Genomic DNA, 21,219 nt, shown 5'->3' with positions numbered 1-21,219 from the left:
GTATTATTCCGATGTTAGGAACGAAGCAACTTCGGATGCTCCATCTGAAGCTTGCTTTGGTCAACACTTAATCAGCAGACATGAGCCGCATAGGACCCGTCTGCTCTCCTGACAGGTCTGTTTTAATAAATACTCGTATTCCCCATGAGATAGCAATTCTAGAACATTTTTCTTTAGTTCTCTGTATTCTGCCGTTCCTCTGTTACTCCTCCTAAAAATTTATAAATAAATAGACAACTTGATGTTACCATTCCCCTTGTCAGTCTGACATTGTCCGACAGCGTAGACAGACACACTATATGACGGGGGAATGGTAACACCCAGTATTTATGTATATGAACATTTTTAAAAGGAATAACTGAGTAATAGCACAGAGTTCTAAGAAAAGATGCCCTAGAATTGTTCTCTCATAGGAGATGCGGCTACTTACTAAAACGGACATGTCAGGTCCTCTTTAAGATAGTATATGTAGAGACCCTATGAGACAGACAGGGACATGTGCGAGTGCACTGGTTCACACAGGATCCATGGCAGATATGAAAGACGTGTCTTCATGGAGCAGCCAGTGACCAGACCTATAGATCCTGCTATAGACAGGCTTTGGACATGCATACCTTTGGCTGGCTCAGCAGCTTTCACTGGGGCCTCAGGATTTGGTCTGGACTGCGCATGTCGGCTCTGAGGGACACTAATAACCCCGGCACGAGGAGGTATCGTCTAGAGCAAAGAAGAATAAGAACATTCACTCAGTGAACCTCAGCTTCTTCTACAGGGAGGATCCTCGCTGAAATGCACGACTAAGGCTAGGGCTACACGGCAACGTGTGTTGCGCGACATATCTTGTAATGCTAGTCTATGGGTGTCGCACTGCCACATGCTGCAACACGAAGCACAAACATCCATCTCGGATGAGTTTTTTGCGACACCATAGACTAGTATTCTAAAAAAGGTTGCCCGGCGTGTAGCCCTAGCCCAGGGCTGGCCAACCTGTGGCTCTCCAGCTGTTGTAAAACTACAATTCCCACCATGCCCTGCTGTAGACTGGTAGCTGTAAGCAGTCTAGGCATGCTGGGAGTTGTAGTTTTGCAACAGCTGGAGAGCCACAGGTTGGCCAGCCCTGCCTAGACTAATAAATCCAATGCCTGACGACGGGCCAGGCTACTCTACCCTTCTCAGTTGTGAACAGCGAGTCCTTTTGGGCATTACATCACAGACGCCCACATAAATTCAGATCCCAGACCAGATTCCCAAATGAATTCAGATCCCAGACCTGACCCCAAAATTAATCCAGACCCTAGTTCAGCCCCTAAATTCAGACCTCAGACCAGAGGGGGGACGACGACAAATCTCTCCCTTGTATTCACCAATCCTTGCCCCCTGGTCTGTTGTGACCTAAGAGCGGTCTCATAAAGGAGGCGGACGCTGGTGGCATCAGGACCCAGCGCGGTGGCACCTGGGGCAGAAGACGTTCAGCAGTGCTCAGTGCTCCCTGGTCTTCCCATGCCAAGAGGGCAGTTGTAAAACGGTCCGGTCACCAGAAAATTCACTGCACAATACCTTGTAGGACTAGCTCAGCTGAATGTAATGATGTCACCTCCATATGGCCATATACAGTGCTTACATGGCCCTATAGCGCACTTATACATGAATGTCATGGTACCGTTGTCTTTTTCTTGACACTTGCAGAAGCTGGAAAAACGAAGTTTAAGTCATATGAGCACTCGCAAGTGCCCAGGGGCGGCGTTCACGGTGTAGGAGCCCAGGCTGCTCTGCCTTCTTTCATTGTTTCCCAGCCCCAGCCCCTGCCCGTCGTCCTATTCCCTTGAGTCATCCTTCGGTCCGGCCGAGGTCACGCACACTACCTCGCCAGGGCATGCGCACTGCGATGTCCATTGTGGGCACGGCATCGCTTTACCTACTGCAAGCCATTGTGCCTGGTTTATCAGGAAGTTTCCAGGATCTCTTAAAGGGCTGGTCAGTGCCGTTCTAGCAGGTGACCCATCAGGCCAGTGATATTCTATGGAAGTCACGGCACCAAGCCACTTCTGGTCCATGGGGGGGGGAGGGGGATGGGGCAGTGGTGGCGGAAACAGCAGGAATGCGGACAGGTGAGTATTTTTTTTAATTGGCCGCAGGTGACAGCTAGAGATGAGCGAAGCATTCATTAATTCGATTCGGCTGCTTGGCTAGATTAAAAAAAATGAACGCTTTGTTATGAATTACTTCGTCACAAGGGGATCGCTTTGTAAGTAGTGGGTGCAAAGACAAGAAGCGGCGATTGCGCAGCTCCCCGTCATTGTACCCCTCAGATGCCGCGTTCATAATATAAATCATACTTACCTCGTCCATTTGCTTGTCGCCGCCATCTTGTATGAAGATCAAGCGTGAAATCTCGCGCATCCCGTGATGATGTCATCACTAGGGATGAGCGAATCGACTTTGGATGAAACATACGAAGTCAATTCGCATAAAACTCTGTTCTAATGCTGTACGGTCTAGGAGCTCCGTACAGTATTAGAATGTCATGGCTTAAATGAGCCGAAGTTATTGCTTCGCGAATAACTTCATAAATTAATTTGTACTGTGAAAAAACATTTCCCGAACTCTGGTTCGGTTCCAAGGTACCATTCCTAGGCATCACGTCATAAGTCACCACTCGCGAGATCTTCAATCAAGATGGTGGTGGCCGACAAATGGATGATGTAAATATGATTTTTTTTTTTTTTTTTTTTTTTTTACCCATTTCAGGGAAAATGGATTTGCCATCACGAAGCATGAAGAAATTCGGCTTCACGGCTTTCGAGTCGCTCATCACTAGTGACAACCTTCGGGGTTGTCACCTCCTACGCTGGACAGCTTTTTAACCATTCAGCTGCCCCATGAGAAGCCCCTGACAGAGGGAATGATTATTAGATGCTCACCGGCCTCACTGAAGCACAGGGGGCAGTCACCGGGGCTCCAAGCTGGGGAGGAGGGGGCCCACGAACTGAAAGACAAAATGAAATCTCAAAAGTCACTTAAATTCTCCACAAATAACCGTGTCTGAATGATGGCATGGGACTAAGGCTCAGGCAAGACAGAGCACATGCATTACTAGACTATTAGTTACTAGATTAGTATTGTGTATACGACATGGACAACTAGTAGCTCTGCCAATTACTTCACCTTACCGAAAATTTTTGTACCAGTTTCTCAGATTTTTATATAATGATCAGGACACTGGTCTAACCTGTACACTTGTATAAAGAGATTTGGATTTTAGTAGCGTTTTTCCATTAAAATGCATTGCCCCACGATTAAATATGAAAATTACACATTTATATCACATAAAATAATTCCAATTCTTGACTGAAAGTGCTTCTTTGTCCAGTTACTGCTGAAATGGCGCCCCCTGGTGTACTTTATATTCCCCCTCTGAACGTCCATCTTATGTGTCCGGTGCTGGTGGGGGAGAAGCCCTTTCTAGAGCAGATTCTATATGGCTGGCAGCACAAGAATAGGAGTCAATGTGCCACCTGTGTATAAGAGGATCCAAGTTACAGGACTGCACTACTGGACATGTGTGACCACCAGCACTGGACACGAGGTGGACGTTCTGGAAGGGAACCAAGAGGACACCAGGGTGCAACCATAGCAAGTATGTCACAGCACTATCTAGAAACTGGAGCATTTTTAAAATGATTCCAATAGAAAAATTCTTACATTTTGCCTGACCTTGCAAAGTAAGGGTACATTCAAACGACCGTATAATTTTATCTGCGTCCGTTCCGCATTTTGCGGAATAGATGCGGATCCATTCATTCCTATCGGTGAAGAAAATGTGCGGAAAACGTTCAGTATGTTGTCCGCATCCGTGTTTCCGCATTTCTAGTCCGCAAAAATATAAAGCTTGTACTACTACGGTCCGCACAGATCAGTCCGCAGCCCCATTCAAGTCAATGGATCCGCAAATTGTGGATGACCTACAAAATGGTTTCCGTATGTCATCAGTTTTTTGCGGATCCGTCTCCGTATTATTGAAGGCCTTAATAATTATTATTTTTTTTTCCCTTCCGTTTTTTGAGGACCGTAAAAAACGGAAGACATACAGAACACAAACGGAAGTCATTCGTCCGCAAAATGCGGACATACGGTTCCGTTATCTGCGGACCGCAAAACGGAAAGGATTACACACAGTCGTGTGAATGTACCCCAAGTCAAACCCAGAAGATCCAGTCCTCAAAATTTAAGTGCATACAAAAATCCTTAAAGAAGCACTCTGGGAAAAACGATCACAATGTTATTCTTAGTGCTGGGCCTAAGGGGGTTCAGCATAATAGAGAGGATCAGAAAGCACCAACGAGTGAACCTCTGGGTTTGCAAACAGTCTTTATTTAAAAAAAAAAAACCACTGTTTCCACGGTAACAGACAACAATCAATCAATCCCTGTGTAGTCTGATCCTACAGTCACTCGCTGCAATAGGTCTTTGAGGGCATCCTGAGACCTAACAGATCCAGTGTTTAAGATCGTTTATATAGAACATTTTGTCAAGACAGCCCTTACCTAGTGTTAGCATGGTGAAAACTGCTGACTTCAATATTACCGAAGAATTTAGATACATACTGTAAAAAATATTGCCCCCCCTTCCAGAGGTGCAGACTTTTGACGCTGTGGATTTCACCAAAAATCTACGTTAAAACATGCGATCTTTGCTGCAGACTATGGTGCAAATTTGCTGCAGAGTTACACCCATTACATTGCAAAGGGTGAAATACGTGGTGAAAGTCTGCGACAAATCTACAGCAGAATGAAGATCCAAAGCATGCCTCGACTTCCATGCACGTTATTCACTGCCTGCAGATGGGATTTTTAAAGTCCTATCTATTGTACTGTAAATTGCTGCGTTTGAAATATGCATATTTATGTCATAGGTTTAGGGCTCTTTCACACCTGCGTTCTTGTCTTCCGGCATCGAGTTCCGTCGTCGGGGCTCTATGCCGGAAGAATCCTGATCAGGATTATCCTAATGCATTCTGAATGGAGTGAAATCTGTTCAGGATGCATCAGGATGTCTTCAGTTCCGGAACGGAACGTTTTTTGGCCGGAGAAAATACCGCAGCATGCTGCGCTTTTTGCTCCGGCCCAAAAAACTGAAGACTTGCCGCAAGGCCGGATCCGGAATGAATGCCCATTGAAAGGCATTGATCCGGATCCGGCCTTAAGCTAAACGTCGTTTCGGCGCATTGCCAGATCCGACGTTTAGCTTTTTTAGAGTGTTTACCATGGCTGCCGGGACGCTAAAGTCCTGGCAGCCATGGTAAAGTGTAGCGGGGAGCAGTATACTTACCGTCCGTGCGGCTCCCGGGGCGCTCCAGAGTGACGTCAGGGCGCCCCAGGCGCATGGATGACGTGTTCGCATGGCACGTCATCCATGCGCATGGGGCGCTCTGACGTCACTCTGGAGCGCCCCGGGAGCCGCACAGATGGTAAGTATACTGCTCCCCCGCTCCCCGCTACTACTATGGCAACCAGGACTTTAATAGCGTCCTGGCTGCCATAGTAACACTGAAAGAATTTTGAAGACGGATCCATCTTCAAATGCTTTCAGTTCACTTGCGTTTTTCCGGATCCGGCGTGTAATTCCGGCAAGTGGAGTACATGCCGGACCCGGACAACGCAAGTGTGAAAGAGGCCTTAGCTGGTATCAGTGATCTGCAGATGGCGGAGTATAAATATAAAGAAATATAAAAAATAAAAAATATATTTAAATTAAATAAAAGTAAAATATAAAGAAAACCAAGACCAGTTTCCACTTAAAATAAACATGCACGACAATACCATTTTAAAAATGCCCTGCATGCCGTCAATATATTTTGCAATGGAATTGTATGATTATGCAAAAAAGTGCATATTAAAGGCAAAGTCTGCCAGGGCAACCACATTTTTGTAAATAAAATTCAGACTGGGTTCACATCATGTTTTTGCCATCATTCTATTGTTTACAAAACATGTACACGTTAATGGGTGCCTCAGACCGTGGCATCTGTTCACCATAGAGCACCACTGTGAAAAATAAAATATATATGTGTTTTTTTACCGGATTCTGAAGGATACAAAAGCGCAGCACACCACGCTTTTGTATCTTTTTTTACACAACGCAACCGGATAGCAAAACAGTGATGTGAACCCAACCCTAGGCAACTTTGCAAACCGTCTTTATTTAAAAAAATAAAATAAATGTATGCCTACAGCTCTCCTGGAGACCTATGTGTCTCCATGGTAACAGACAACAAATCAAAACCTGTGATCCTACAGTCACACTCCTTTCTATCTGCTGCTTACTTCTTGCTAACATACATTTGGTAGGTTACCAAAAAGTAGAGGGCAACTGGAAAGGAGCACGGTTTCTGGATCAAACTACGCAGAGTTTGTTTGTAGTCTGTTACCATGGAGATGCATTGCTCCGCACTAGACCTGTAGACATAGAACTAGAGTACTTTATTATTTGGCATCATTATACATCGGAAATTAGAAGGTTTAATATTTGGGGCTTAAATTTTATTAGTTATGTCAACGATTAGAATGTAACATCATATGCCTGGCCGACTAGATATTAGTACAGAGCATTTCTATGGCACATGCTCGGTAGTCTCATGCAGTCCATTTACCTTCGGGATCTCTGCGAGCTACCCCTGGGCTGGGAGGAGCACCCGCACCTTGTTAAAGAGAGAAAAGACACTAAAGATTGTAGAGACCATAACAACAGGAGCTTCACACTGACAGACAGGTCACAGGGAACGACAGCGTCAAGTACAGAGACACAATAACCACCGTGATGTATGCTGGGCACTAGCGTGTGTGCGTCTTTAAAGGCTATGTACACCTTCTGAGGCAATTCATTTTTTTGAATGATTGAACGTTACTGATTTTTGGCTAAAAATAAATTTTTTCAATTGGCCTTTATTAAAAATATTGAGCTGTTCTGTCACAAAGGGTTAATCACGCCCCTCCCACTCTTTAGGCGACCGATTGAAAAAATGAAGTAAAAAATCAACTTCTAGGTCCCGCTAAGCCACGCCCTGATCTGGTTAGGCCACGCCCATCCCACTCCTCAGCCGATTGAAAAAATAAAGTTAAAAATCATCTTCTGTCAGTTGAAGGAGTGGGAGGGACGGTGACTTCCTGCAGCTCACACTCAGACAGTACAGTGCTGCTGTCTGAGAGTGAGCTGTTCAAAAGGACATCCTTGTGTCCATTCAGGCCCTGCGCCGGACGGAGGACAGGGAGTCTGAAAGTCGGACTATCCGGCTGCTGTGGAGGTCAGTGTTAAGGGGCAGATTGCTGTAAAGGCCACTGTTAAGGGGGCGGTATGCTGGGAAAGTCACTGTTAAAGGGGAAGGCTGCTGTAAAGGTCAAAGTTAAGGGGATGGGCTGCTGTGGAGGTCCAATTTTAAGGGATGGGGCACTGGGGGGGGTCATTGTAAAGGGGTGGGGGGCTGTGGAGGTCCAATTTTAAGGGATGGGGCACTGGGGGGGGGGCTGTTGAGGTCACTGTTAAGGGGGCGAGATGCTGTAGATGTCACTGTTATAGTGGATAGTGTTGATATCTTTTAATGACACACAAACATTAAATGAAATGGGCTGGGTCCTTCCGCTAGTTTTTAATAAAGACCAATAAAAAATATATATATTTTAGCTCAAAATGAGTACAATGCAGTATTTTAAAAAAACTAAAAACCTGTACGTAGCCTTTAAGGGCAGTGTTTTCTTTAGCCGCGTTGCGTGCATGTAAATATAAATTCCCAGCTTGGTGACCACCGATTTAGCCACCATTAGAAGGTCACTAAACCTTTCCTCATTGGCTAATCAGTGCAATCGTGCAGCAATGAGGGAGCGGTGTGTTCACCAGAGCTGACAATCAGGAGTTCGGGAAAGCCACTGTGGGAGCAAAACATCGGAGAAGACCCTGAATCCAGGAGCTACCTTTATAGCTGATGTCTGGACTCGGCTCTTGCATTGCAGAAGGAATATTTATATGGAGACTTATCAGATTTGCAGCGAGTGCTCTCTACGCGGGGTCTACATGGCAAAATTTGGATGCCTGCAAGTCTTTGAAAAATCATGGGCCCTGTTACTGTGACAATCTAAAAGTTGGGGCAAATGTGATGAAATCAATGGCACCTCAATGTCATGTCTGCCTGGTGTACTGTACTAACTGTGAATATTATGAAGGGAGTGGACGATACACAGTAACGACACTACATCAATGACGCAGGAAAGGGAGTGAAATGTAAACCGGACAGGAGCCCACATTTACATTCAGCACAGGAGACGAGCTACCATTACCTCCAATCTCTTTCCTAGCTGGCGCGGGGCTTCTAGCACCTTAACATGGAGAGCAGCAGAAAGCAGAACAGAGAGTGAACCGACAGCTGCCGTCAGTGCATGGGTCAGATACAGTGTATGAGACATGCATAGTGTGTTATACAGCACGTGCCCCGTACGATCACTGACCGTAATAGTCAGTTAATATCCAATTGTGGATCTCTTGTACTGAACTCCCACCATCAGGATACAGTCAGTTCATATCTGATAGCAAATCTCAGGTACTGAACTCACAGCATCATGTCATTTCAGTACAAGAGATCCACCATCGGATATAAACTGAATGCATCATAAAACAATCCATTTGGGTCAAGGGAGCGTGGTAGGCCCGGGAGATCCCATCTTTCCTGGACCGATTGTGTTCATGTGAAACAGCCCTTGGAGCAGAAGTCTCCTATAGTTTGCTGCAATGCATGAGCGTGCATAAAGAGGTCTCAGTCTGAAGTCCAAATCGTGTAGCTCACGGACGCTTGCCTGGACTGTGTATACAAGTGTAGCAATCACTGCATGTAAATGAGAACATTTCCATTCACTGACAGCAATCAGCTCTCAAACATGACGTACAAACCTTATTTACCTGACGCCTTCTTGAGGCCTCATGCACACGACCGTTGTGTGTTTTGCGGATCCACAAAACACGGATGGCATCCGTGTGTGTTCCGCAATTTGCGGAACGGCACAGACAGCCATTAATATAACTGCCTATTCTTGTCCGCAAAACGCGGACAAGAATAGGACAGGTTATATTTTTTTTGCGGACCACGGAACGAAACAGATGCGGACAGCACACGGAGTGCTGTCCGCATCTTTTGCAACCCCATTGAAGTGAATGGGTCCGCACCCGAGCCGCCAAAACTGCGGCCGTGTGCATGAGGCCTAAGAAAAATGATGTGCTACCAGTTGAGGCCGGTATCCTTTGCCTCTACAGGGCTGTGGTCTCTGGCCTGCGGCTCTCCAGCCGTTGAAGAACTACAATTCCCAGTATGCTATAACAGCCTGTCATTGCCGGGACATAATGGGTGTTGCGGTTTATCAACTGATTGCTGTCAGTGAATGGAAATGTTCTCATTTACATGCAGTGATTGCTACACTTGTATACACAGTCCAGGCAAGCATCCGTGAGCTACACGATTTGGACTTCAGACTGAGACCTCTTTATGCACGCTCATGCATTGCAGCAAACTATAGGAGACTTCTGCTCCAAGGGCTGTTTCACATGAACACCATCGGTCCAGGAAAGATGGGATGTGTTTCGGCCGGATCTCCCGGGCCTACCACGCTCCCTTGACCCAAGCTGACTATATGATATTGTTTTATGATGCATTCAGTTTATATCCGATGGCGGATCTCTTGTACTGAAATGACATGATGCTGTGAGTTCAGTACCTGAGATTTGCTATGGTTACAGACCACCCTGCAATCCATCAGTGGTGGTCGTGCTTGTACAATATAGGAAAAAAGCACTAGTCTATGTGCGCTCCCAGACACCTAAAAGGTTGACGCTTTTTCCTATACTGTGCAAGCACGACCACCACTGATGGATTGCAGGGTGGTCTGTAACCATGGAAACGAGTAGTGTATAATATATGATGAAAAAAATAATCCAGCCAGCAAAAGGAAGCAATATGGATAATCCGAATAACTTTCTCTACATGATAAATGACACTTGCTGAAATGAGACAACCCCTTTAACTCTTACCTGATGGAGGAGGCGGACGCTGCGGGGGAGCTGGACGCGCCGGTGGGGCCCCGGGTCTTGGAGGAGGCGCTCGTTTGGGTTCCAGAGTCAGAGATGGAGCTTCCTTTAGTACCACTGGCTGGAAGTCCACTGGAGAACCTATTAATAAGATGGAAGAGCTAGCTGCTGTAGTCCAGTACAGGTATACAGTGAGAGCAGAGCACGCTGGGATATGTAGTTATAGACTAACAGGCGGCTCACAAGTCACTAGTCTTCATTTCTGTAACCACTCGCTGCCCTATATCCTCATTTATACAATTTACTGTAGGTGCGGAGTCCGCTGATACTCTCAGGGATGCAGTGAACGCGGAATTTTATACCTTCACATGGTCTGGAGAAAATCCGCCTGGAATAACGTCTGCCCTGCGGATCTTACAGTCCACATATTAGCGCCATTGGGGCTAATCTCCATGTGGATCCAAGACAGATAGAGTGCTAGCCTTGTATTTCTGCTGTGGATTGTATAAAAAAAAATAAAAATCCACGGTGGATTTCTCCAAAGGCGAACCTGACCCATGTGAATACTGCGTTCTCAGTAATAAATATTGTATCACGAAAACCATGGGCAACAGACAGTTCTCATGACTCTCTCCTATTGGGCCTCATTTCTCAAACTGTCATCTGCTTTTCCATGCTCTGTGACTATTTTCATCAATAAAAAGAAAAATGTTTAATAATAAAAATAAATAAAAAACTGTCATTGTCTATGGTAACCAATTACAGCTCATGATTGCATGTTACTCATTTTGGGCCACAGATCAATTTTTTTTATTGGTCTTTATTAAAAATGTTCAGCTGTTCCCGAGGTACAAGAGGTAAAATAAGCAGTCACTGTGTTTGTTCTTTGAACGGCTCATCTGTAGCTCTGATGTCCTGACCTCAAACACGCAGAGCTCAATGGTTATCAAACTGATAAGAACGTGGCTTAACCAACCGTTTATGACATCAGGAGATCAGAGATGAGAGCTACACATGAGCAGTCAGATGATGGGATTTAAAAAAAAAAAAAAAAAAAAGATTTTTTTTAACCCTTGTATCTCAGAAACAGCTGAACATTTTTAAATTAAAAAAAAAGATCTTAAAATGCAATCATAAAAAAATGTAGCTGTACATGGCCTTTAAGCTGCTCTGTAAGGCTACTGTCACACTGGCGTTTTGGCTTTCCGTTTGCGAGATCCGGTCAGGGCTCTCACAATCGGTCCAAAACGGATCAGTTTTGCCCTAATACATTCTGAATGGAAAAGGATCCGCTCAGAATGCATCAGTTTGGCTCTGTTCCGTCTCCATTCCGCTTTGGAGATGGATACCAAAACGCTGCTTGCAGTGTTTTGTTGTCCGTCTGACGAAACTGAGCCAAACGAATGTAAGTGAATGGGGACGGATCCGTTTTTTTATGACACAATCTGGCACAATAGAAAATGGATCCGTTCTTTATTGACTTTCAATGGTGTTCAAGATGGATCCGTCTTGGCTATGTTAAAGATAATACAAACGGATCCGTTCTGAACGGAATGCACACATTTGTATTATCTGAACGGATCCATGACGGGTCCGCACCAAACGCGAGTGTGAAAGTAGCCTACAATGAAAGCTGTGCTCAAAGCCACCATTTTTTCTAGCCATGGTGTATAATATGTAGCACAGTCAGTCCGGTCACTGCCTGATGCCATCTACCTTGAGATGAGCAGACGGGGGGTCCTGGTGTCTTTGCAGGTGCCCGGCTTGGACGTACAGGCAGAGCAGGAGGGGGTCCCTCTGGCATGGTGGGCGATGGGCACGGACTTGAACGCGGAGAAGAGCTAGGGGATGAGCCCATGGTGGAGCACGACGACGGCTGTAAATGCTGAGGGAGGATTTCCTCTACTTCTGCACTGTAGTCATCCACGTCACCTGCAGGATGGACATTGGGGGGGGGGTGTCACATGACTGGAAGCACCTCATCATGTCTACAATGGGTTAACTGAACGGTAATGCATATAAAAATGAACACAACTACTTAGTCATTGGAGGATTGTTCTGTGCCGTTACTGCATTCATTACAAGTAGTATTGAGGAAACTTGTGTTTTCAAGTTCAGCGTACAGGTTCAGGCCATCTAGGAATTCCATTATGGATTCTGCCACCACGAACAGAGCATGTGCTATTCTTGTCCGCAATATAAAAATGCAGGATGCACTCGGGCCCGGATCCGCAAAACACTACGGCCATCTGAGTGAGCCCTTAATGACATAAGGAGAGATCTACAGCCAGGCCAACCATTAGAAATGGTCCCAGTTGGGGATAGACTCCCGTTTAAGGGGTTGTCCCACCAAAAAAAATTATATATATATATTTTTTTCAAACCAGTGTCTGGATCTAAATACTTTTGTAATTGCATGTAATAAAAAAAATTATAAGCCAGTGAGCTATTCCCTGAACTCTATCTGTATAGCGCCACCTGCTGTTTGCCCTTTTTCTAAATTCTCTCTCCTGCTTACGCATGCTCAGTTCCATCCTTTAACTGCCATCTGCTGCAGCAGACAGGACAACCCCCCCCCCCCACTCTCAGACAGGACAACCCCCCCCCCCCCCACTCTCAGACAGGACAACCCCCCCCCCCCACTCTCAGACAGGACAACCCCCCCCCCCCCTCTCAGACAGGACAACCCCCCCCCCCCTCTCAGACAGGACAACCCCCCCCCCCTCTCAGACAGGACAACCCCCCCCCCCCCCCCTCTCAGACAGGACAACCCCCCCCCCCCTCTCAGACAGGACAACCCCCCCCCCCCCCTCATCTCAGACAGGACAACCCCCCCCCCCCCCCTCCTCTCAGACAGGACAACCCCCTCCCCTCTCAGACAGGACAACCCCCTCCCCTCTCAGACAGGACAACCCCCTCCCCTCTCAGACAGGACAACCCCCTCCCCTCTCAGACAGGACAACCCCCTCCCCTCTCAGACAGGACAACCCCCTCCCCTCTCAGACAGGACAACCCCCTCCCCTCTCAGACAGGACAACCCCCTCCCCTCTCAGACAGGACAACCCCCTCCCCTCTCAGACAGGACAACCCCCTCCCCTCTCAGACAGGACACCCCTCCCCTCTCAGACAGGACCCCCCCCCTCAGACAGGACCCCCCCCCCTCTCAGACAGGACCCCCCCCCCCTCTCAGACAGGACCCCCCCCAATCTTGCATAGCAATGAATGGTGAGATCTCTGGGTCCATGTGAGGTACAGGGCTGGTTCCAACTTTCTTAGAAAGAGACTGTCTATATGATGTCTGATTTTCATATACTTTTTTTTTTTTTACATTACTCAAGGGATAACCCCTGTAAGTTCAAATCTTGGATCAACCCCTTTAGCAGGGATTGTCCCATTAGGGCAGGCATCCTCAAACTGCAGCCCTCCAGTTGTTGTAAAACTACAAATCCCACAATGCCTTGCTGTAGGCTGATACCTGTAGGCTGTTCGGGCATGCTGGGAGTTGTAGTTTTGCAACAGCTGGAGGGCCGCAGTTTGAGGATGCCTTTATTAGGGCGACACTTCAAAGATGACCCACTCAGGACCATGCTCTCTATTCCAGAGGAGGACAGAGAACGCTCATGAATTACGTCAACGCTAACTTTTGGAAATGAGTGATTTTGGACCAAGCACCTTCCATGTCGAAGTCAGCAGCAACGTCTGCATCTTCTTCCAGCAGCGTAGAGCTGGTAGAACAAGGCAAGGCGACGGTGATCCTCTCCAAACTCATCTCCTCCTCCACCTGAGCGATCCAGTCTGGGTTCTTCAGCTGAATATTCATCGTTTTCCCTGATATCTGCAAGGAGCAATAGATTACAACCCGAGCTACAAGAAGAAGCATTTGTTTGGTCCACAGCTTATTACAACTGCCAGAGGCCCGGTATTAATGTTACACACCTGAGACGGTGCATTTGTTATTCATGGCACAGGGCTCTGCAATCAGAAACATGGGAGACGTTATCACTTTTTGAAATATTCAATCATCTTGCTGAATTTCTGCAAATAAAGTTAATATAAAATAAATCTCCTCGGTAAGGGTGCCTTTGCCAACTTAGTGCCATATGGCAAAACCGTACCTACAGTGAGGAACAGAAATATTTGAACACCCTGCGATTATGCAAGTTCTCCCACTTAGAATAAGGCCGAATGCACACGGCCGTTTTTCACAGCCGTGAGCGGTCCGTGGAACCACGGGCTGGATTCCTGCTGAGAGCAGGAGCGCACGGCGTCATTGATTGCTATGACGCCGTGCGCTCCCTGCTGCCGCTGCAGTACTGTAGTACACTGGTATAGATCATAAATGGAGGGGTGTGAAATTCACATTGTAGGTGCATTCCCACTCTAGGAGGCAGAATAAAAAATAAAAATACATTCAGGAAATCACATTGTATGATTTTTAAAGAATGTATTTGTCTTGCACTGCTGAACATAAGTATTTGAACACCTGAGAAACAGCAAGAATTCTGGCTCTCAAAGACCTGTTACTGTGCCTTTAAAAAGTCCACCTCTATTCCACTCATTAATCTAACTTAGTAGCAGCTGTCTGAGCTCTTTAAAGACACCTGTCCACCCCACAGTCAGTCAGACGCCAACTACTACCATGGGCAAGACCAACGAGCTGTCAAAAGACACCAGAGATAAAATTGTGGACCTCCACAAGGCTGGAAGGGCTACAGGGCAATTGCCAAGCAGCTTGGTGAAAATAGATCAACTGTTGGAGCAATTGTTAGAAAATGGAGGCTAAAGACGACTGTCAGTCTCCCTCGGACTGGGGCTCCGTGCAAGATCTCACCTCGCGGGGTATCACCGATGATAAGAAAGGTGAGAAATCAGCCCAAAACTACAAGGTTTGCCTTGTAGTTTTGGGCTGATTTCTCACCTTTCTGAAGTTTGCCAATGACCATCTGGATGATCCAGAGGAGGCATGGGAGAAAGTCATGTGGTCAAATGAGACCAAAGTGGAACTTTTTAGTCTAAACTTCACTCGTCGTGTTTGGAGGAAAAAGAAGGATGAGTGTCATCCCAAGAACACCATCCCTACTGTGAAGCATGGGGGTGGTAACATCATGCTTTGAGGGTGCTTTTCTGCGAAGGTGACAGGACGACTGCACTGTATTAAGGAGAGGATGAATAGGGCCAGTTATTGTGAGATTTCAAGCAAGAATCTCCTTCCCTCAGTCAGAGAATTGAAGATGGGTCGTGGCTGGGTCTTCCAACATGACAATGACCCGAAGCACACAGCCAGGATAACCAAGGAGTGGCTCCGTAAGAAGCATATCGAGGTTCTGGAGTGGCCTAGCCAGTCTCCAGACCTAAATCCAATAGAACATCTTTGGAGGGAGCTGAAACTCTGTGTTGCTCAGCGACAGCCCCGAAACCTGACAGATCTAGAGGAGATCTGTGTGGAGGAGTGGGCCAAAATCCCTGCTTAGTGTGTGCAAACCTGATCAAGAACTACAGGAAACGTTTGACTTTGTAATTGCAAACAAAGGCTTCTGTACCAAATATTAACACTGACTTTCTCAGGTGTTCAAATACTTATGATCAGCAGTGCAAGACAAAGAAATTATTAAAAAATCATACAATGTGATTTCCAGAATTTTTATTTATTTATTCTGTCTCTCAGAGTGGGAATGCACCTACAATGGGAATTTCAGACCCCTCCATGATTTCTAAGTGGGAGAACTTGAAAAATCACAGGGTGTTCAAATACTTCTGTTCCTCACTGTATCTTACCCAAGTACTGCCATCGTTTTGCAATGGGGATATTCACTTTCAAATGGTTTCACGTTTCGAATTTACTATTATAAGGGATTTCCAAAATCTCCAAATCGCTGCTTGCTGTCAGCGAATGGGAACATTCCTCTTGGCAAGCGGTGGCTGAACACTGGTCCTGATGTCAGCCGTTTCAGTGGGTCAGCTATGACCGTTTTCTTTCTAGCGAGCAGGTGGCACGTGGCAAATTTATTGCATCTTTGCCCACCTTTATACACCAGGCACCAGCACAGATCATAAAACAAGTGGCTTTTACAGAACTTTCATTTACCTCCACGCCGTTAAGGTGTAGAGCAGCAAGAGCAGAACTTCCTTCAAGGAACGTAACCCACATTTTATCATCGACAAACCTGAAAAAATTAATAAGTAGTTATTTCAGCACAAACATCCTGGACAAACAAAGAAGATGAAAGGGATTATCCAGGAATTTCCTACCAATGACCTATCCTCAGGAAAGGTCATCAATATGAGCTCAGCAGGGGTCCAACTCCTGGGACCCCCACGATGAGCTGCTGGAGCTCTATGCGAGTGCTTTAGCCTTTACCTAGCCAATGTGTCGTTGCTGTACATTGGTCACGTGGTCTATGTGCAGCTCAGTCCTATTGAAGTGAACGGGGCTGAGCTGCAATACCAAGCACAGCCACTATACGATCTACGGCGCTGTGCTTGGTGAGCTGTGACTGCGGCGGCCTCTTCAAACAGCTGATCAGCGCAGATGCCAGGTATCAGACCTCCTCCAATCTGACATCGATGGCCAATCCAGAGGAGAGGTCATCAGTATCAAATTCCTGGATCACAACCAATTTTAGTGAAATTGATAGACCTGTGTATGGGAGAGGTCCAGCAGCTGTCCCTGCAGGTGGAGAAAAGGATTGATTATGTGGATTTTAATGAGCAGGACCCTTTGTTTCTCCAGATGATAATCCCCATTTTTTCCGGGATTCCTAAGGTTGTTAACAGATGTGCTCATGGAGTCACTTACCTCATGTAAACAATCCCTCTGGTTTATCTCCATCCTGTATGTAGCACTTCCTGTTCCTGTATCCAACCAAACCCATGATGCACCTCTCCTTTCTCCGGCACCGCCCCTAACAACGCCCAGCTGGTTTATAGCTCCTCCCACTCAGCCGATTACATAGACCCTCCCCTATTACTACCCAGCCCATGGACATAACATCACAGGAAATAAAGAAGATCTGTATGGACCTGGTCATGTGACCACAGCCCCGAACAGAGAAGAGAAGCAAAGAAGAAATGCATTACAAAACGTACAGCGACCTTCATAAAGGATTATTTTATGGGACGTTGATGCAAACTGGAAAACCCCTTAAGGTCGGTATCACACGTCCAGGTACATATTGGATGTGTCATGGTCATACTGAGGGTTTAACTAACCCAAACTCCCTGCAGAGCGCTCTACAGACTCCACTAAACTCAATAATAAATCCATCTATAGTAAACCAGTGACAGTAGCTCCCCCTAGTGGTGGCTGCAAGCGCCAACAATGGAGTCTCCTTATCAGAAACCAGACTCTTGACAGCGACATAAATGGTGGCAAATGCTGCCATAAAATATCATTTGGCTCCTACATTTTTTTTGAACTAGAGGTCAAAAGGTGCCCCATGATTTTTTTTCATCCAGGGTCCTGCCTCTAAAGATACATTATAAAAAGGAGAAGTACAAAACTATGGACCCAATAGAAAAAGACAAACTATGCGCATGAGCGACAGATGAGCAAATGCATCTTTTACAGGGGCATGAAAACGGTTATTTGTCGGCAGCACATCGCCCAGTGTAAAAGAAAATATGCTGAGGACAATATGGAAACTAAATAGGGATGAACAATAGTATTAAATGATGACTAATCCCCTCCCCAGTTGTATGACGGATGAGTGAAGAGAACCAGTCCCCCTGAAAACGCTGTGCAATCTGCAGGCGGCAGGTTATAGAGCAGGAGGAGCTGAGCAGGAGTTTTATGGGGAAAGCTCCAGTATAATGTGCGATTTATTCATCTTTCTATACTTCGGAGTCGAGTGGCAGTCCTATCAGCGTGGCCGGTAACTGCATTGCTGCTCCCATTAACCAGTTGTGTCCACTACAAACTGGACGGAGTTGTGTAGATCCAGGGGAGATACCCTGAAACAGGGGTAGGCCATCAATACAAAATCCTAAACAACCCCCTTAAAAGGGGATGTGTCACAAAACATATTTACATCTTTTTTTCAAACCAGCACCTGGATCTGAATACTTTTGCAATTGCATGTAATGAAAAAATTTAGTATAACCAGCGAGTTATTCAATAACTACCTGTATCTGTAGATCGCCACCTGCTGTTTGTTCTTTCTTATTATTTTTTGTCCCTCTCACTGAGCTGGTCGCACGTGCTCAGTTTAACTCTTCACCAGTCATATGTTCTGTTAGAGGCTGTGGTAGTTATAGGCCTCTTGCACACGACCATATGCCCTCATAGACATACGATCCGTGAGCGGGCCATATGTCCCGGAGCGGCATTGATCGTGTGCACGGGAGCGCACAGCATCATAGATTACAATGTACACGTCAGGCCGCCTGCGGTGCTATTGTCCTGCACTAATATGATCATATGAGTGTGGGACAATAGCCCTGGGGGTGGCCTGACGTGCACAGCATCACTGTAATCTATGATGCTGTGCGCTCCCGCGCGCACGATCAATGCCGCTCCGGGACATATGGCCCGCTCATGGACCGTATGTCTATGAGGGCATAAGGTCGTGTGATAGACCCCTTAGGGAAAGAAAGAGCTGCAGCAGAAAGGACACACTCCCTGAGCTGCAGCAGAAAGGACACACTCCCTAAGCTGCCAGGCTGAAGATAATCTAGTAGAGCAATTGGAGCAGTGAATGTGGAGATCCAGGATCCATGTGAAGTACAGGGCTGGTTCTAGCTTTGTTAGAATAAGGTTGTCATGGACTCTTATTTATTTAATCAATCATGGCATAATCCCTTTAAGGGAGAAATTTTGGGGGTCATTTATTAAGACTGACGTTTTAGATGCCGGTCTTAACCACCTCCGGACCGCCTAACGCAGATGTGCGGTCCGGAGGTGGCAGCGCTGCGCACAGTCACGCATATACGCGTCATCTCGCGAGACGCGAGTATGCGTGCGCAGTTCGCGCCGGCATTTCGTCGAGAAGTATTTCGTCAGCAACCTGCCAGCCAATGATCGTGGCTGGCAGGTTGCTGATTTTTAAAAAAGCCAATCAAAGTGCCAGATATCAGATCATATTTGTAAATATGATCTGTTATATGGCTGCCTGCTCCTCTGCTGGTTCTTTTCGTCGGTTGGATCCAGCAGAGGAGCAGGCTTCACAGTGAGTAGCACCAAACACTACACTTTAGCCCCTGATCACCCCCCTGAACCCCAATTAACCCTTTGATCACCCCTTTGATCACCCCTGTCAATCACAAGTGAAAAGAAAAAAGTGATCAGTGCAAACTGTCACTTTTTTTTTTTCACTGTTATTGACCGTTAGGTTTTAGGTATAGTTTAGGTCCCTTGGTTAGGTAGTTAGCGATCAGTTAGCGCCCAGCCCACCGCACCGCAGTCCGTTATTCGCTGATTAGCGTATCGCTAATCAGCATTTGTACTTTTATAGTATCTGGAAGTGATCAAAACTGATCACGGTCAGATCTATAATTGTACTAGTGTCACTTTAGTTCGCCCTCCACCCAAAACGCAGTGTTTGCCCGATCAGGCCTGATCGGTCGCCCACACGTGCGTTCGCCCACACCCGCCCCACCGCAGTGACAAAAAAAAATTTTTTTTTGATCACTGCACATTCACTTTACACGCACTGCGGCGATAAAAAAAATCCGTTTTGATATTTTTTATCAACCGCAGCGGCCTCCGGTACTTCGCTAGCCTCCCCTTTGTAAGACAGGCTTGCTTTTTTTTTCTTGGGTAGTCTCAGGGAATACCCCTAAATTTAGTTGCCCAAATGTCAAACAGGGGGTATTCCTCTGAAGAGGCCTACAGGCTTCTGACCCAGTCGGATGAGGAGTGGGAACCCTCATCTGATGAATCTAGCGGGTCAGAATACGAACCTGTAGAAAGCAGTGGCTCTCTGACCCAAAGTTCGGACGAGGAGGCTGAGGTCCCTGATACCACCAGGCGTACCCGGCCCCGTGTCGCTAGACCGCAGGTTGCGCAGGATCCGCTTCAAGAGCAGCAGAGTGGGGCTGGTGCTGTCGGATTACGTGGTGAGGCATACACCAGCAGCCCAGCCCTCCCTGGACCTAGTACCAGCACTGCCGTACAACCTGGTGAAGTAGCGAGCACCAGAAGGGCAGTTGAAGCTGGTATGGTGGCACGTGCAGTAGTGACCCCGTCGCAGCCACCACAAAGACGTGCCCGTAGAGCCCCTAGAATCCCAGAGGTGCTGGCAAACCCTGATTGGCAGTCCCCAACTTCAGCCGCACCTGTAGCTCCCCCTTTCACCGCCCAGTCTGGAGTTCGGGTTGAGACAGCTCAGATCGGTTCGGCCCTGGGATTTTTTGAGCTGTTCTTGACTGCGGAGCTCTTAGACTTAGTTGTGGCCGAAACAAACAGGTATGCCACACAATTTATCACCGCTAACCCGGGAAGCTTTTATGCCCAGCCTTTCCGGTGGAAACCAGTCCAAGTTTCCGAAATTAAAACTTTTCTGGGCCTCCTCCTCAACATGGGCCTGACAAAAAAGCATGAATTGCGGTCATATTGGTCCACGAACCCGATTCATCACATGCCCATGTTCTCTGCTGCCATGTCCAGGGCACGTTTTGAGGCCATCCTGCGTTTCCTGCACTTTAGTGACAACACCGCCTCCCGTCCCAGAGGCCACCCTGCTTTTGACCGGCTCCACAAAATTCGGCCCCTCATAGACCATTTCAACCAGAAATTTGCAGATATTTATACCCCAGAGCAAAACATCTGCGTAGACGAGTCCCTTATACATTTTACCGGGCGCCTTGGCTTCAAACAATACATCCCAAGCAAGCGCGCCCGGTATGGGGTCAAATTGTATAAGCTCTGTGAAAGGGCCACAGGCTATACCCACAAATTTCGTGTCTATGAGGGAAAAGATCAGACCCTGGAGCCGGTCGGTTGCCCTGACTACCTGGGGAGCAGTGGGAAGATAGTCTGGGACTTGGTGTCACCCTTATTCGGCAAGGGGTACCATCTTTATGTGGACAATTTTTACACAAGTGTGGCCCTCTTTAGGCATTTGTTTCTAGAACGGATTGGCGCCTGTGGTACCGCGCGAACTAGTCGCGCGGGCTTCCCCCAACGGCTCGTTACCACCCGTCTTGCAAGGGGGCAGAGGG

The 21,219-nt window shown here is 46.9% G+C and overlaps 1 protein-coding gene across 3 annotated transcripts in view; it reads right to left on the bottom strand.

Moving 5' to 3' along the window:
* Window positions 1-21,219, bottom strand: part of SYNJ1 (synaptojanin 1) — a 95,223-nt gene that overhangs the window by 12,300 nt on the left and 61,704 nt on the right. Inside the window, exons 21-28 of one of the 3 annotated variants that reach the window (XM_044284395.1) lie at window positions 16,148-16,226; window positions 13,735-13,897; window positions 11,779-11,994; window positions 10,066-10,203; window positions 8,328-8,366; window positions 6,650-6,697; window positions 2,922-2,986; window positions 615-717 (exon numbers count right to left, since the gene is read on the bottom strand). In XM_044284395.1, the coding sequence (XP_044140330.1) occupies window positions 615-717; window positions 2,922-2,986; window positions 6,650-6,697; window positions 8,328-8,366; window positions 10,066-10,203; window positions 11,779-11,994; window positions 13,735-13,897; window positions 16,148-16,226 (851 nt within the window). The remainder of the gene's footprint in view (window positions 1-614; window positions 718-2,921; window positions 2,987-6,649; window positions 6,698-8,327; window positions 8,367-10,065; window positions 10,204-11,778; window positions 11,995-13,734; window positions 13,898-16,147; window positions 16,227-21,219) is intronic. The other 2 variants (XM_044284397.1, XM_044284398.1) reach the window with 2 other exon arrangements.

The sequence above is a fragment of the Bufo gargarizans genome, chromosome 3, assembly GCF_014858855.1.
Source record: "Bufo gargarizans isolate SCDJY-AF-19 chromosome 3, ASM1485885v1, whole genome shotgun sequence".
NCBI lineage: Eukaryota > Metazoa > Chordata > Amphibia > Anura > Bufonidae > Bufo > Bufo gargarizans.
Note: the sequence above shows the minus strand (reverse complement) of the source record. Positions and strands in the feature narration are given on the sequence as shown.